Source organism: Ranitomeya imitator, chromosome 8 (assembly GCF_032444005.1).
Source record: "Ranitomeya imitator isolate aRanImi1 chromosome 8, aRanImi1.pri, whole genome shotgun sequence".
Taxonomy (NCBI): Eukaryota; Metazoa; Chordata; class Amphibia; order Anura; family Dendrobatidae; genus Ranitomeya; species Ranitomeya imitator.
Genome location: NC_091289.1, coordinates 118,487,886 through 118,503,783, shown reverse-complemented (window position 1 = coordinate 118,503,783; position 15,898 = coordinate 118,487,886). Strand labels below are relative to the sequence as shown.

Below are 15,898 nucleotides of genomic sequence, written 5' to 3'. Positions count from 1 at the left end.
CGAGTAGTCAGTGAATGCTCCCGGTCAGGAACAAGACATTTCCTTGTGTCCTTCACCCAAACCAAAAGTGAAGGATGCGTCAGGCGACACAACAGGTTACTCCATGGAGCTCTTTAAACATATCATGCCTGGGTTAGAAAGGGAAATTGTTAACTGCCCATTACAAGATGAATCGGACATGGAGCGCACTGATGCACAGCCACAGCTAGATTATTATACTGTTCCATTGACTCAGATCACTACATTGCGCTCGCAGTGTACTGAGCCAGAATCTGACCCTGATGAAACTATCGTGCCCCGTCCCGAACGCTATAGCACCTTACACGGTGACACAGAGGAAGGTGCACAGGACATTGAAGAGGAGGTGACAGATGACCCAGTTGTTGACCCAGATTGGCAGCCATTGGGGGAAGAGGGTGCCGCTGCCAGTAGCTCAGAAGCGGAGGAGGATGATCCGCAGCAGCCATCTACATCGCAACAGCTATCATCAGGCAGGCCCATATCAGGCCAAAAACATTTGTCAAAAACAAAAACAGTTTTAGGACAGCGTGGGAAGCCGGTGAAAGTAGCACAGCGTGCAATGCCTGAAAAGGTATTCCATAGTAGGAAGAGTGTAGTGTGGCAATTTTTTAACCAAGATCCGAATGATCAGTCAAAAGTTATCTGTAAGAAATGCTCAAAGACCTTTAGCAGAGGAAAGAATCTTCAAAATTTAAAGACAACGTGCATGCTTAGACATTTAACCAGCATGCACTTGCAAGCCTGGACTAACTACCAAACGTTCCGTACCGTTGGTGCACCTGCTCAGAATTAAGGTAGTCAGCACTACTACACTGCTTCCCTCACTGTAAGCCCACCGGTTAGGACTCCACTAACAGCACATGTGGAGGTATCGTCGCAAGGCCAAAGTAGTCAGGGAATCACAAGGTTCTTGGTAGGAAACACTGTATGTAGGCCAACATCAAGAATACCATCACCAACTGTCTCTCAATCTCCACCACCACAACCGCTAGTTCCACCATATGCAGCTCTCCAGTCCAGCTCTCCCTACAAGAGCCTCTCATTCCTGATGGCCTATGCAGTACCACGCTATGACCTACCCAGTCGGCACTTCTTTGCGAGAAAAGCCATCCCAGCCCTCCAAAAGCATGTCAAAGATCGCATTGTCCATGCACTGAGGCAATCATTCAGTGGAAAGGTGCACCTCACAACAGATGCATGGACCAGTAGGTATGGCCAGGGATGATACGTGTCCATCACGGCACACTGGGTTAATATGGTGGATGTAGGGTCCACAGGGGACAGCCATAGTGGGACAGTTCTGCCTAGCCCATGGTCTAGGAAACAGTTGGCTCTAGGCGTTCGGCCCCCTCCTCCTCCTCCTCCAGAAGCGAAAGCTCGTCCACAGAGCGCAGTTGCACGACCACTCCATCCGCAGCTGTCAGTGTTGCACACGAGGTGTCCCATTATCGAACAGCTAGTGGTAAGCGTCAGCAGGCTGTGTTTCAAATGAAGTGTTTGGCCGACAACAGACACACTGCGGAAGTACTGGCCGAGTACTTGCAGCAACAAACTCAGTCATGGCTGGGCAGTGTACATCTTGAGGCAGGCAAGGTAGTCAGTGATAACGGAATGAATTTTATGGCTGCCATAGCCCTTTCAGAACTTAAACACATACCTTGCCTGGCTTACACCTTGAAGCTGGTGGTGCAGTGCTTCCTGAAAAATTATCCAGAGTTACCAGCCCTGCTCCTGAAGGTGCGAAGACTTTGCTCGCACATCCGTCAGTCGCCCGTGCACTCCAGCCGTATGCTAAACCATCAGCGATCGCTGAATCTACCTCAGCTCTGCCTAATAATTGACATTGCAACAAGGTGGAACTCCACACTGCACATGGTTCAGAGGCTGTGCGAACAGAGGCGAGCTGTAATTTATTTGTAGGAGGATACACATACACGGGCAGGCACTTGGATGGCAGACGTGGAGTTGTCTGGTGTGCAATGGTCGAAGCTACAAGACCTCTGTCAAGTCCTTCAGTGTTTTGAGGAATGAACACAGCTGGGAAGTGCAGACAACGCCATCATAAGCATGAGCATCCCACTAATGCGTCTGCTGATGCAAAGTTTGACGCACATTAAGGAACTGGCATCTGCAGCCGAGGAGGAGGGAAGCCTTGATGACAGTCAGCCATTATCTACTGAGGGAACTCTCCTGGACAATGTGGCGGACAAAGAGGAGGAGGATGATGGGAATGAATATTTATGGGAGGAGGATGCTTCTCAGGGGGCAATAGAAACTGGTGGGGTTGCAAGGTCAGGTACAGGGTTTTTGCGGGACTCAAGTGATGTTGATTTGCAAGAAAGTGCTCCTCAACCCAGCACATGCAGTGAATTGACACCTGGAACATTGGCCCACATGGCTATGTATGCCTTGCGTATCCTTAAAAGGGACCCCCCAATTAACAAAATGATGACCGATGACGATTACTGGTTGGCCTGCCTCCTGGATCCATGATATAAAGGAAAATTACAAAATATCATGCCACATGAAAACCTTGAGCAATTATTGGCTGCCAAACAAGCAACTCTTGTATACCGTTTGGTTCAGGCATTCCCAGCACACAGCGGCGGTGATGGTTCTTACACGAGCTGTAGGGGGAAACATGGCAGAGGTGTTAGAGGTGCACAAATTGGAAGTGGCGTTGGACAGAGGGGTTTTATGACCAGGTTGTGGAGTGATTTCGCAATCACCGCTGACACGATAGGTACTGCTGCATCGATTGAAAGTGACAGGAGACAGCATTTGTCCAGTATGGTTATGAACTACTTTTCCTCCCTTATTGATGTTCTCCCTCACAGGTCATTCCCCTTTGATTACTGGGCATCTAAAATAGACACCTGGCCTGAAATCGCAGAATATGCATTACAGGAGCTCGCTTGACCTGCTGCTAGTGTGCTATCAGAAAGAGTCTTCAGTGCTGCTGGTTCAATACTGACCAAAAAAAGGATACATCTGGTTACAAAGAATGTTGATAATCTAACCTTCATTAAAATGAACCAGTCATGGATTTCAAATTATTTTGCCCCACCTTCCCCTGCTGACACATAGCTTGCCTGAAAAATGTCTTGCTTTTAGCCTCCTATTACTGACTTCTCCAATTTCTTCATTTGCAGCTGTTGAATGTCCACCATAGGCCATTTTTATACCTCCCTAAATGGGCTGACTCCCCTCACAGGGCCGTGGTCACCACCTGCCGCAAGCACCCGTGCGAGTGCCGTTTTCCTGGACAGGTGGGTGTGCCCACTCTTGGGCGACGGCACTGGCACAGGGTCCCTCATAGTGCAATGAAGTGTCTCTGACGGTGGTGGTGCACAACCAACGTCAGACACACCGTCGTAATATGAGGGGCCCTGTGCCAGTACCGCCGCCCACGAGAGAGTGTTCCCCCCAGCTCGAACAGTGCTCTACAACTTGCAACACTTACCTCTCCCTGCTCCACCACTGTAGTCTGTGCTGTTAAATCCTTCAATGGCACTGCCAATACAAATTTGCTGAAATGATAGATGATAGTTAAAATATACAGGGGCCCTGGCCTCCATTTAGACCAGTTAATGCATTGCGCCTACTACCACTGTCTGCTACTCAGCAGAAGAGCCCACCACTGTACCTAGCTATGCCACCTGTTTAGTCCTGTTACCAATTTTGAACTGCATTTAGCCTACTTTAGTATTTGGGCCTACTAACTGTGTCTGCCACTCATTACAGTTTTCCTCCACTGAACAAAGCAATGCCGCCTGTTTAGTCCTGTTACCAATTTTGAACTGCATTTAGCTTACTTTATTATTTGGGCCTACTAACTGTGTCTGCCACTCATTACAGTTTTCCTCCACTGAACAAAGCAATGCCGCCTGTTTAGACCTGTTACCAATTTTGAACTGCATTTAGCCTACTTTATTATTTGGGCCTACTAACTGTGCCTGGCACTCATTACACAGGGTTAATAGCTGCGTTAATGGAGTGCGTTACACCGCGGCATAGCGCGGTCCATTAACGCTGCCATTAACCCTGTGTGAGGGCTGAGTGGAGGAGAGTATGGGGCGGGCACTGAATGCGGGGAGGAAGGAGCGGCCATTTTGCCGCCGGACTGTGCCCGTCGCTGATTAGTCGTGGCAATGGTCATGGGCGTTTTGCCACGACCAATCAGCGACTTGGATTTCCATGACAGACAGAGGCCGCGACCAATGAATATCCGTGACAGACAGACAGACGGAAGTGACCCTTAGACAATTATATAGTAGATGAAATCTACTGCAGACCACAGAATAGTTTATGTGTGAGAAAAATAATACAGAGAAGTGTATATGCACACACTGAGTAAAAATTCTGCATCTCTTGGCAGGAAAATGCATTTTTTTTTAATTTCATTGAAGTGAATGGTAAGAAATAGAGGGCAACATACAAAAAATTGACATTCTGCAGATTATTTTCTGCACCTAATTTGCAAGTCAAATATACTCAGCGTGTGCATGACACTTCAGGTTTCTCATTCAGTTTTCTGGCATCAGGTTTTGTTACAAATCCGCACAGAAAAATAGTGACAAAAACACACCAAATCTGCAATGTGTGCCAACAGCCTAAATATTTAACACATTTTTTGAGGGTTACATACCAATGAAATGTTTGGCTGAGAAATGTAACCCAGCAACTTTTTTTGAGTGTTATGTATCACAAAAATGTACCCCAGAACACAGAATAATTTATGGGTAAGAAATGTCAATAAACAAGCAAAATGTTCATACGCTTTTTTCTACTGTTATACACCACCAAAATGTGACAAAAAGCACATAATATTTTATGGATGACTCATCTAATCCTGAAATATTTATCCACGCATTTTTTAAGTTTTATATACCACTGTAATTCAACAATAACCATGTGTGAGGCAGTGACTGGTGTTATATGTGAGGGTCATTGTATGTGTTAGGGCTGGTGGAACGGACCGAGTAAATATGGAGATAATATTGTTGCGTTCGCAGCCCGGGGTCCACCGTGCAGGAGTGGAACCTGCTGCTAGTAAATGGCAGCACTATATGGCGGTATTACGCCTGAACAGACACGTGTTCTGTCACCCGGTCTGTATAGGAGTGAACTCTGTTGCTCCTACACAGACCGGGATAAAAGATAATGCTGTGCCCTGTTAACCTCACAGAGGGTCACAGCTCTCTAACGGAGAAGGTAGCATATAGTGGTCACACAGTCAGCAACAGCACTCAAACAACTCCTCTCCGGAGGTGCCGGAATTCTAGTGGCTATACGCCAGCCCTGAATTCATACGCACAAACTCCTCTCCGGAAGTGCCGGAATTCTAGAGGCTATACGCCAGCCCTGAATTCATATACACAAACTCCTCTCCAGAGGTGCCAAAATTCTAGTGGCTATACAGCCGACCCTGAGCACATGCTAACAGCGACCACAAAAGTAGCTAAGCTCATACACACATGAACTTAATTTGATACTAGCACATGGCTGTGCGGCCATGTGAACGTTTTATAGAGGAAGCTCTCCAGGACCTTGCTAGTGGTCCAACAGGAACTGCTTCAGGACCTGAGCATGTGACCCCCGACCTCCAATGAGAGACTGTCCCCTGGGCATGCCCAGTAGAGGAAAAGCAGGACTTAGTCCTAGGAGCATCTGCTCGCTGCAGAACAGTGCTGGTTATAATGCCTGAGTCAGGAAGATCAGCAGTAACCAAGCGCACAGTATCTGCCTGAGCCAGACGCTGGGACCGACGTCTCCGCTGAGCAGGCTCCACTGTGACTGGAGAATGGGAGACCGCAGCGGAGGTGGTTTGAGATTCCCCCTGTATAGAGGCTGGAACTCGACACCTAATAGTATGTTCCCCCCAAGATGAGCACGGAGGCTTACTGAGGCCATGAGAGATCATTGCAGTCACAGGCGTAGCTGTGGTTGCAATGTAGACTAAAGTGAGTATAGGTCCTGGGCATGCTATGTGTACAGGGCAGATTTAGGGAAAACCTTCTCTGGGCTTTTGTTTTGAAACAGACTGCAGGATGGTAGTTGGGCAGTCCATTTCATTCCAGGCGGGGTTTTCCATGTGGCTGAAGGCAACAGATTCAAGTTAAAAACCCTGCAGTATAGGGTTTGAGTGTGTCACGGTCAGAGTCAGTGTCAGTCTGGTGTATGCTAGAGGGCAGAACAGTCGGCTCTGCAGAGCTCCTGTGTGAGGCAACACAGGCAAGTTGAGCCAAGCAGCCAGGGGAGCGGAGATGCCTACCACCCACAGTATGCACAGCGGTACAGTCACCCACACTAACTTGTCAGAGGTGGACTTGCATGTTTAGTGACTGTAATCCAGAGAATAGGTTTCCCAGCTGCGATCCAGAGGATATCGTGTGCTGTGTTTTTATTTTTAGTTGAACATTAAAGAGACGTTTTGTTTTGAACTTTGCTGGGTCATTGCCTCATCACTGCACAGAGAGCTATAGCAGCATTACACATGTTAAACTGTATGGATGAGTGAATGATTTTGAATGAAAATATTTTGAAAGTGTTGAGGTACTTATACTGTCATAAATTGTTTTCACAAAGTGCAAAGCCAGATACATTATGAGGAAGGTCATCTATAGACCCCTAAAAGGCAACTAATGGCAGGCCTCATTAAAATGCTGACTATTACAAACACTTTATGTGCTGCTGTCATCTGGTGGTGTGGAAATGTGTGGGTGAATCCAGGCTTTGCTCATTCTTTTGAGAATGAGTCTGTCTGCATTCTCTGTTGACAGGTGAAAGCCTGTCTGTTATGACGCCTGCCGCTAGCATTGCCTGATGGGAATTTTTTAACATATTTTCCACAATGGTCTTCTGGTATAGCTTCATTTTAGAAGGCCTAACCACCTCAGGAAGAAGAGGTGCAAAGTTCTCCTTGTAGTGTGGGTCCAGCAGGGTGAACAACCATTACTCTTTTTTTGGACAAAATGAATGTAACACAAGAGTCACAGGAAAGGCAGCTGTATATAAACTCTGCCAGATGTGACAAGGTCCCTACAGACAACACTTCCCTGTCTCCACCATGATAATGATTCTCCATCTCCTCCTCATCCCTCTCTTCCTCCTCATTCTCATCCTCAGCCCATCCACGCAGGAGAGACGTGTTGAAGGTTGTGTGGCTGTTAGCCTCTCTTGTGCTAGCCACCAGCTACTGTTCCTTCTCAGCATCCACCTCCTCATTGTTACCCAATCTGCGCTGAGCAGATGAGATGAGGCTGGGCTGGCTACATACTGTGTTATGTCTTCCTCCATCCCCACCTGGTCATGCAAAGCTTCATGTTTAATTGTGAGCAGTGACTATTTAACTAGGCACAGAAGCAGTATAAAATGCAGGGGTAAGAGGTAGCACTATAGAGTTAAATAGACACAAATGTAGAACCACTGATACAATAAAATAACAAAGAATTGTACGGTTAGGAAAAGATGGAGGGCTCCCCCAGGGCCGGCGTCAGCACCCGGCACAGCGGGCAAATGCCGGGGCCCTGGGGAGAGAGGGGGGCCCACTCATGCTGTGATAGATACAGCTGGGAGAGCAGAGCAGGAGATAACATGCTCTCTCCGCCTACAAAGTCACTGCTGGCTGCGTTCTCTTAACCCCTATGTGCCAGCTCTGACACAAGCATCTTATCACTCAGTGAGTGCAGCCAGGCAGGCACACATAGGGGTTAAGAGAAGGCAGCCAGCGTGACATTATTTGTGGGGGGGGGGAGAGAGCACGTTCACTGCTCTGATCTCCGCCCCTGGATGGCTGCCGTGCTGCTGAAGTTATGAGGCAGATTCAGGAGGAGCTCATAGTCCTACCAGTGCATGAGTGAGTGGCGCTGCTATATACTATGTGGGCTGCGCTGCTATATAATACGTGGGCTGCTATATGCTACGTGGGCTGCTATGTACTACATGGGCTGCTATATACTACGTGGGCAGTGTTATATACTACATGGCTGTGTTTATATGCGATCATGAATCAGGGTATGTGTTAAAGGGGGGGGCCCACTGAGACTCTTTCGCCCGGGGCCCTCAAAAACCTGGAGCCGGCCCTGGGCTCCCCGCTAGTAAAATAATTAATATCAGAGATCATATATATATAGAGAGAGAGAGAAAGAGAGAGAGAGAATCAAAAAAAGGAAAACAGCACAAAAAGTAACTAAGGAAAAAAGTGAACTTTAATGCCTGAACGGCGTGGCAACGTTTCAGATATATTATCCTTTCTCAAGCTCAAGGCTTGAGAAAGGATAATATATCCGAAACGTTGCCACGCCGTTCAGGCATTAAAGTTCACTTTTTTCTTTAGTTACTTTTTGTGCTTTTTTCCTTTTTTTGATTCTATGTTTGGAGGTCACTGGATCGGTGGTCAGGAAAGCTTTGCACACTATTGGTGCCAATACCAATACAATAATAACAATAAAGCAAAATACAGGGGTTTTCAGCCAAATACTGTTACTATATTGATGTGTTCAAGCTACATAATTAGATGACTTATGCACATATATCAATTAATACATAATAAGTAATGCAGTTCACAGATTAATAAAGTGCCAGGGCTCAAACAATTTTTTTTTATAACTACATGATTAGATAAATACAATAATTGAATAAGAGAAGTGCATAATTAAATGTATCCCAGGATTGCAAAATAACAGCTATAAAAGTGCATAGTATAGTTTAAATGATTGACCAAATAGTGCAAACAGAATTTAATGTATTTAATCATACATTTAATTAAAAAAAAATTGGTCAAATGCAGAAATCAAAGAATTTTTTTGTGAGTTTACTCCACCGTAATGTAACAGAAAGAACACAAAAGTGCATGGATGGCAATTAAATTTAATCCAGAAAAATGTTTTAATGCTTTTGTTCTATGGAAGCCTACACAATTTTTAAAATCTTTTGTTTACTTTTAGAGACCACAGAATGTTCACAGACCACGTAACACTGTATGGCTGAGAAATGGAAGCCTACACATTTTTAAAAAAGATTTTTCTTAGTTTTAGAGATCACAGAAATATACTCCACAATACGGAACAGTGTATGGCTGAGAAATGTAGCCCAGGTAAGTGATTCAATGATTTTTAGGTGTGTTGTATAACACAAAAAAGGATCTCAGAGCACATAATACTTGATGCATCAAAATATATTCAATTTTTTCAGACCCCACAAAAAAGATGCAGCTATATACTTTGCCAACGGACTGAAAATCCCTAATCCCTGTCTACAGAATGTATTCTGCCACTCACCCTGGTCCTGCTTCTCTCTCTCCCTCCCTAGGCTAAATGCAGATTGTATGTGATACAAACAGCAAAGTAAACTATTAGCCCTTAGAAGGGCTGTTAGTATGATGACTCAGCTTCAGCACCAGTATCAACACTACAGGCCTCTGATTCATTGTACTGTGCACATGGCCTAAATAAGCACTCTCTCCCTCCAATATGCAGTATCACAAAGGTGTGAAATGACATCAGTGTGCCAAGCCAGGTGGCCTCTGTCCTTTAATAATCTTTGATTTCAGATGGCCAGCCAATTACTGTAATGCCACAACCAAAATGGCTACGGCATTACAGTGACTCACAAGCAATCCCCTTATGCTTGTTGGCTGCATAACAGGTGCCAAAGATGCAGGGCGGGGATTCGAGTTTTACATCAAGCACCGCCCATTACTTACCGAGTAACGAGCACATCCAAGCACCGTGATATTTAAGTGTTAACTGAGTATATCATCGAGCAAGTTCCTTCATCCCTAATAAAAGTAAAATCAAGTGTGGAAAGAGCAAATAGAATTGTAAAATAACAAGCCTGTAGAGCAGAACTATTTTTGAATAATTGGCCCTAGCATTTCTTGGGGGTATAGCTTTCTACATCAACTAAAGAATCTGCTCTTCATACCATTTGTTTGGCATCACAATCATGGACCAGACTTCAATCATAGGACAATAAACTTTCACACTCCTTATCCGTGAACTGTTGCAATATTTACGACCACAGATTTTTCACCCTTTCCCACACTGATTATTTTGCTTCATGTCACTTGTCTTATCTATTGCAGTATTTCCATGTATTGTGTATAAATATGTAACTCTTCAGATTTTGTGTTATTCAATACCTGAGAAAGGGACCTGAGTAGTCTCGAAAGCTTGCAATTTGTTACCATCTTTTCAGCTATGAAAGATATCAACCACTGAGGACTCTCAGATTGTAATATTTTTGGGGATAATCATAAATAAGCATCACTTTCTGCACATTGCTATTTACAATCTAAACTTACCTCTTTTGTAGCATTTTGGATATTCCAACTTTCCATGTTCACAAGTAACTCTCATCTGTGTGTTAGGAGGTGATTCAAATCCAGGTTTACAACTAAAGTCTATTTGGTCACCATGTGCACTGTATAGTTTTCTCTCGTCTGACCACTTTAGGTGTATATTATTTTCTTCCATACTCTTTTCCTTTGCAGTACAAGGTTCTAAAACATAAAATGGATATTTCAACTGTTATTTTGATTTCTTTAAGACAACACAAAATTCTACAACCCTATACATTATAACACTATAATTATTAATATAATTAGCAAGAACTGAAAACTAAAAGTAACCAAAAACATTAGAAAGCTTATTGGGCCAAGCAAGCTAGCTACAGTGGGTACGGAAAGTATTCAGACGCCTTTACATGTTTCACTCTTTGTTTTATTGTAGCCATTTGCTAAATGCAAAAAAAAATATTTTTTTCTCATTAACCCCTTTACCCCCAAGGGTGGTTTGCACGTTATGGACCGGGCCAATTTTTACAATTCTGACCACTGTCCCTTTATGAGGTTATAACTCTGGAACGCTTCAACGGATCCCGGTGATTCTGACATTGTTTTCTCGTGACATATTGTACTTCATGATAGTGGTAAAATTTCTTTGATATTACCTGCGTTTATTTGTGAAAAAAAATGGAAATTTGGCGAAAATTTTGAAAATTTCGCAATTTTCCAACTTTGAATTTTTATGCAATTAAATCACAGAGATATGTCACACAAAATACTTAATAAGTAACATTTCCCACATGTCTATTTTACATCAGCACAATTTTGGAACCAAAATTTTTTTTTGTTAGGGAGTTATAAGGGTTAAAAGTTGACCAGCAATTTCTCATTTTTACAACACCATCTTATTTTAGGGACCACATCTCATTTGAAGTCATTTTGAGGGGTCTATATGATAGAAAATACCCAAGTGTGACACCATTCTAAAAACTGCACCCCTCAAGGTTCTCAAAACCACATTCAAGAAGTTTATTAACCCTTCAGATGCTTCACAGGAATTTTTGGAATGTTTAAATAAAAATTAACATTTAACTTTTTTTCACAAAAAATTTACTTCAGCTCCAATTTGTTTTATTTTACCAAGGGTTATAGGAGAAAATGGACCCCAAACGTTGTTGTACAATTTGTCCTGAGTACGCTGATACCCCATATGTGGGGGTTAACCACAGTTTGGGCGCATGGCAGAGCTCGGAAGGGAAGGAGCGCCATTTGACTTTTCAATGCAAAATTGACTGGAATTGAGATGGGACGCCATGTTGCGTTTGGAGAGCCACTGATGTGCCTAAACATTGAAACCCCCCACAAGTGACACCATTTTGGAAAGTAGACCCCCTAAGGAACTTTTCTAGAGGTGTGTTGAGCACTTTGACCCACCAAGTGCTTCACAGAAGTTTATAATGCAGAACCGTAAAAATAAAAAATCATTTTTTTTCACAAAAATTATCTTTTCGCCCCCAATTTTTTATTTTCCCAATGGTAAGAGAAGAAATTGGACCACAAAAGTTGTGGCAAAGTTTGTCCTGAGTACTCTGATACCCCATATGTGGGGGTAAACCATTGTTTGGGCACATGGCAGAGCTCGGAAGGGAAGGAGCGCCGTTTGACCTTTCAATGCAAAATTGACAGGAATTGACATGGGACGCCATGTTGCGTTTGGAGAGCCACTGATGTACCTAAACATTGAAACCCCCCACAAGTGACACCATTTTGAAAAGTAGACCCCCTAAGGAACTTATCTACATGTGTGGTGAGCACTTTGACCCAATAAGAGCTTCACAGAAGTTTATAATGCAGAGCCGTAAAAATAAAACAAAAATTTTTTCCCACAAAAATAATTTTTTAGCCTCCAGTTTTGTATTTTTCTGAGGGTAACAGGAGAAATTGGACCCCAAAAGTTGTTGTACAATTTGTCCTGAGTGCGCTGATACCCTATATGTGGGGGAGAACCAGCGTTTGGGGCGCATGGAAGGGCTCGGAAGGGAAGGAGCGCCATTTGGAATGCAGACTTAGATGGAATGGTCTGCAGGCATCACATTGCGTTTGCAGAGCCCCTAATATACCTAAACAGTAGAAACCCCCACAAGTGACCCCATATTGGAAACTAGACCCCCCACAAACTTATCTAGATGTGTTGTGAGAACTTTGAGCCCCCAAGTGTTTCACTACAGTTTATAACGCAGAGCCGTGAAAATAAAAAATCTCTTTTTTTCCCACAAAAATTATTTTTTAGCCCCCAGTTTTGTATTTTCCCAAGGGTATCAGGAGAAATTGGACCCCAAAAGTTGTTGCCCAATTTGTCCTGAGTACGCTGATACCCCATATGTTGGGGTAAACTCCTGTTTGGGCACACGGGAGAGCTCGGAAGGGAAGGAGCACTGTTTTACTTTTTCAATGCAGAATTGGATGGAATTGAGATCGGTCGCCATGTCGCGTTTGGAGATCCCCCTCATGTGCCTAAACAGTGGAAACCCCCAAATTATAACTGAAACCCTAATCCAAACATACCCCTAACCCTAATCCCAATGGTAACCCTAACCACACCTCTAACCCAGACACACCCCTAACCCTAATCCCAACCCTATTCCCAACTGTAAATGTAATCTAAACCCTAACCCTAACTTTAGCCCCAACCCTAACTGTAGCCCCAACCCCAACCCTAGCCCTAACCCTAACCCTAGCCCTAACCCTAACCTTAGCCCTAACCCTAACCCTAGCCCTAACCCTAGCCCTAACCCTAATCCTAGCCCTAACCCTAGCCCTAATGCTAACCCTAGCCCTAACCCTAGCCCTAACCCTAGCCCTAGCCATAACCCTAACCCTAGCCCTAACCCTAGCCCTAGCCCTAACCCTAGCCCTAACCCTAGCCCTAACCCTAGCCCTAGCCCTAGCCCTAACCCTAGCCCTAACCCTAGCCCTAGCCCTAACCCTAGCCCTAACCCTAGCCCTAACCCTAGCCCTAACCCTAATGGGAAAATGGAAATAAATACATTTTTTTCATTTACTTTTATAGCGGGTTTTTTAGCGGATTTTTATGATTGGCAGCCGTCACACACTCAAAGACGCTTTTTATTGCAAAAAATATTTTTTGCGTTACCACATTTTGAGAGCTATAATTTTTCCATATTTGAGTCCACAGAGTCATGTGAGGTCTTGTTTTTTGCGGGATGAGTTGACGTTTTTATTGGTAACATTTTCGGGCACGTGACATTTTTTGATCGCTTTTTATTCCGATTTTTGTGAGGCAGAATGACCAAAAACCAGCTATTCATGAATTTCTTTTGGGGGAGGCGTTTATACCGTTCCGCGTTTGGTAAAATTGATAAAGAAGTTTTATTCTTCGGGTCAGTACGATTACAGCGACACCTCATTTATATCATTTTTTTTATGTTTTGGCGCTTTTATACGATAAAAACTATTTTATAGAAAAAAATAATTATTTTTGCATCACTTTATTCTGAGGACTATAACTTTTTTATTTTTTGCTGATGATGCTGTATGGTGGCTCATTTTTTTGTGGGACAAGATGACGCTTTCAGCGGTACCATGGTTATTTATATCCGTCTTTTTGATCGCGTGTTATTCCACTTTTTGTTTGGCAGTATGATAATAAAGCGTTATTTTTTGCCTCGTTTTTTTTTTTTTTTCTTACGGTGTTTACTGAAGGGGTTAACTAGGGGGCCAGTTTTATAGGTCGGGCCGTTACGGACGCGGCGATACTAAATATGTGTACTTTTATTGTTTTTTTTTTTATTTAGATAAAGAAATGTATTTATGGGAATAATATTTTTTTTTTTTTTTCATTATTTAGGTTTTTTTTTTTTTTTTTTACACACTTGGAAATTTTTTTTTTTTACTTTTTTACTTTGTCCCAGGGGGGGACATCACAGATCGGTGATCTGCCAGTTTGCACAGCACTCTGACAGATCACCGATCTGTCTGAGAGCAGTGCAGCGTTACCAAATGCCTGCTCTGAGCAGGCACTTGGTAAGCCACCTCCCTCCCTGCAGGACCCGGATCCGCGGCCATCTTGGATCCGGGACTTACTGCAGGGAGGGAGGTAGGAGACCCCCGGAGCAACGCGATCACATCGCGTTGCTGCGGGGGTCTCAGGGAAGCCCGCAGGGAGCCCCCTCCCTGCGCGATGCTTCCCTGCACCGCCGGCACATCGCGATCATCTTTGATCGCGGTGTGCCGGGGGTTAATGTGACCACTCCTGGCACATAGTGCCGGATGTCAGCTGCGATAAGCAGCTGACAACCGGCCGCGATCGGCGGCGCTCCCCCCGTGAGCGCGGCCGATCGCGCTGGACGTAATATTCCGTCCTTGGTAATTAAGGCCCACCCCACATGGACGGAATATTACGTCCAATGGCAGAAAGGGGTTAATATACACCCTGCACACCATCTTAACTGAAAAAAATAGAAATGTTGAATTTTTTGCAAATGTATTAAAAAAGAAAGACTGATATATCACATGGTCATAAGTATTCAGACCCTTTGCACAGACACTCATTTAAGTCACATGCTGTCCATTTCCTTGTGATCCTCCTTGAGTAGGTTGTACTCCTTCATTGAAGTCCAGCTGTGTTAAATTAAACTGATAGGACTTGATTTGGAAAGGCACACACCTGTCTATATAAGACCTCACAGCTCACAGTGCATGTCAGACCAAATGAGAATCATGAGGTCAAAGGAACTGGCCCAGGAGCTCAGAGACAGAATTGTGGCAAGGTACAGATCTAGCCAAGGTTACAGCAGAATGTCTGCAGTACTCAAGGTTCCTAAGAGCACAGTGGCCTCCATAATCCTTAAATGGAAGAAGTTTGGACCAAGAGAAGTATTCCTAGATTTGGCCATCCAGCCAAACTGAGCAATCGTTGGAGAAGAGCCTTGGTGAGAGAGGTAAAGTAGAACCCCAAGATCACTATGGTTGAGCTCCACACATGCAGTAGGGAGATGGGAGAAAGTTCCACAAAGTCAACTATCACTGCAGCCCTCCACCAGTCAGGCCTTTATGGCACTGTAGGGGGTATGGTAAAACATGTTATTGCCTTTGCCTTTCCCTCTCGTCCTGGTGCCGTACGTTTTCAGTGTTTGTATATATATTTACGTGGATGGTATTGCTACACGATTTAGGTGTATTACCATCTCTTATATAATGGTACTGCCACACAATCATGTGTATTGCCATGTCTTGCTCTGCTAATTGTATGTAGTGTATTTGGTGTATCTGTTAAATAGGGAAAGTGTAGTACTAAAGCTTGCCCACAAGATGAAGTACTTTAGAAAAATGTACATAATGCTAGTTCTGTAGGAGGGGTTAGCTGCAGCTAAGGTAAGGAGTGTTTCCTGTATTTGTGGAGAAGAAGAGCCCAAGCGCCCAGAGAGTTCACACGGGCTGTAGGCCCAGAACATTGGCAGCTACCACACAATGTTATTTGGCTTAAGGGAGAGAACTCAACCATCCACAGCGTCAAGCCAGGAAAGGGGAGGCCAACACAGCATTAAGGGTATGTGTCCACGTTCAGGA

The 15,898-nt window shown here is 44.1% G+C and overlaps 1 protein-coding gene across 2 annotated transcripts in view; it reads right to left on the bottom strand.

Moving 5' to 3' along the window:
• Positions 1 to 15,898, bottom strand: part of LOC138647923 (complement factor H-related protein 4-like) — an 804,152-nt gene that overhangs the window by 352,868 nt on the left and 435,386 nt on the right. For both annotated transcript variants that reach the window (XM_069737286.1, XM_069737287.1), the window contains exon 7: positions 10,328 to 10,525. In XM_069737286.1, the coding sequence (XP_069593387.1) occupies positions 10,328 to 10,525 (198 nt within the window). The remainder of the gene's footprint in view (positions 1 to 10,327; positions 10,526 to 15,898) is intronic.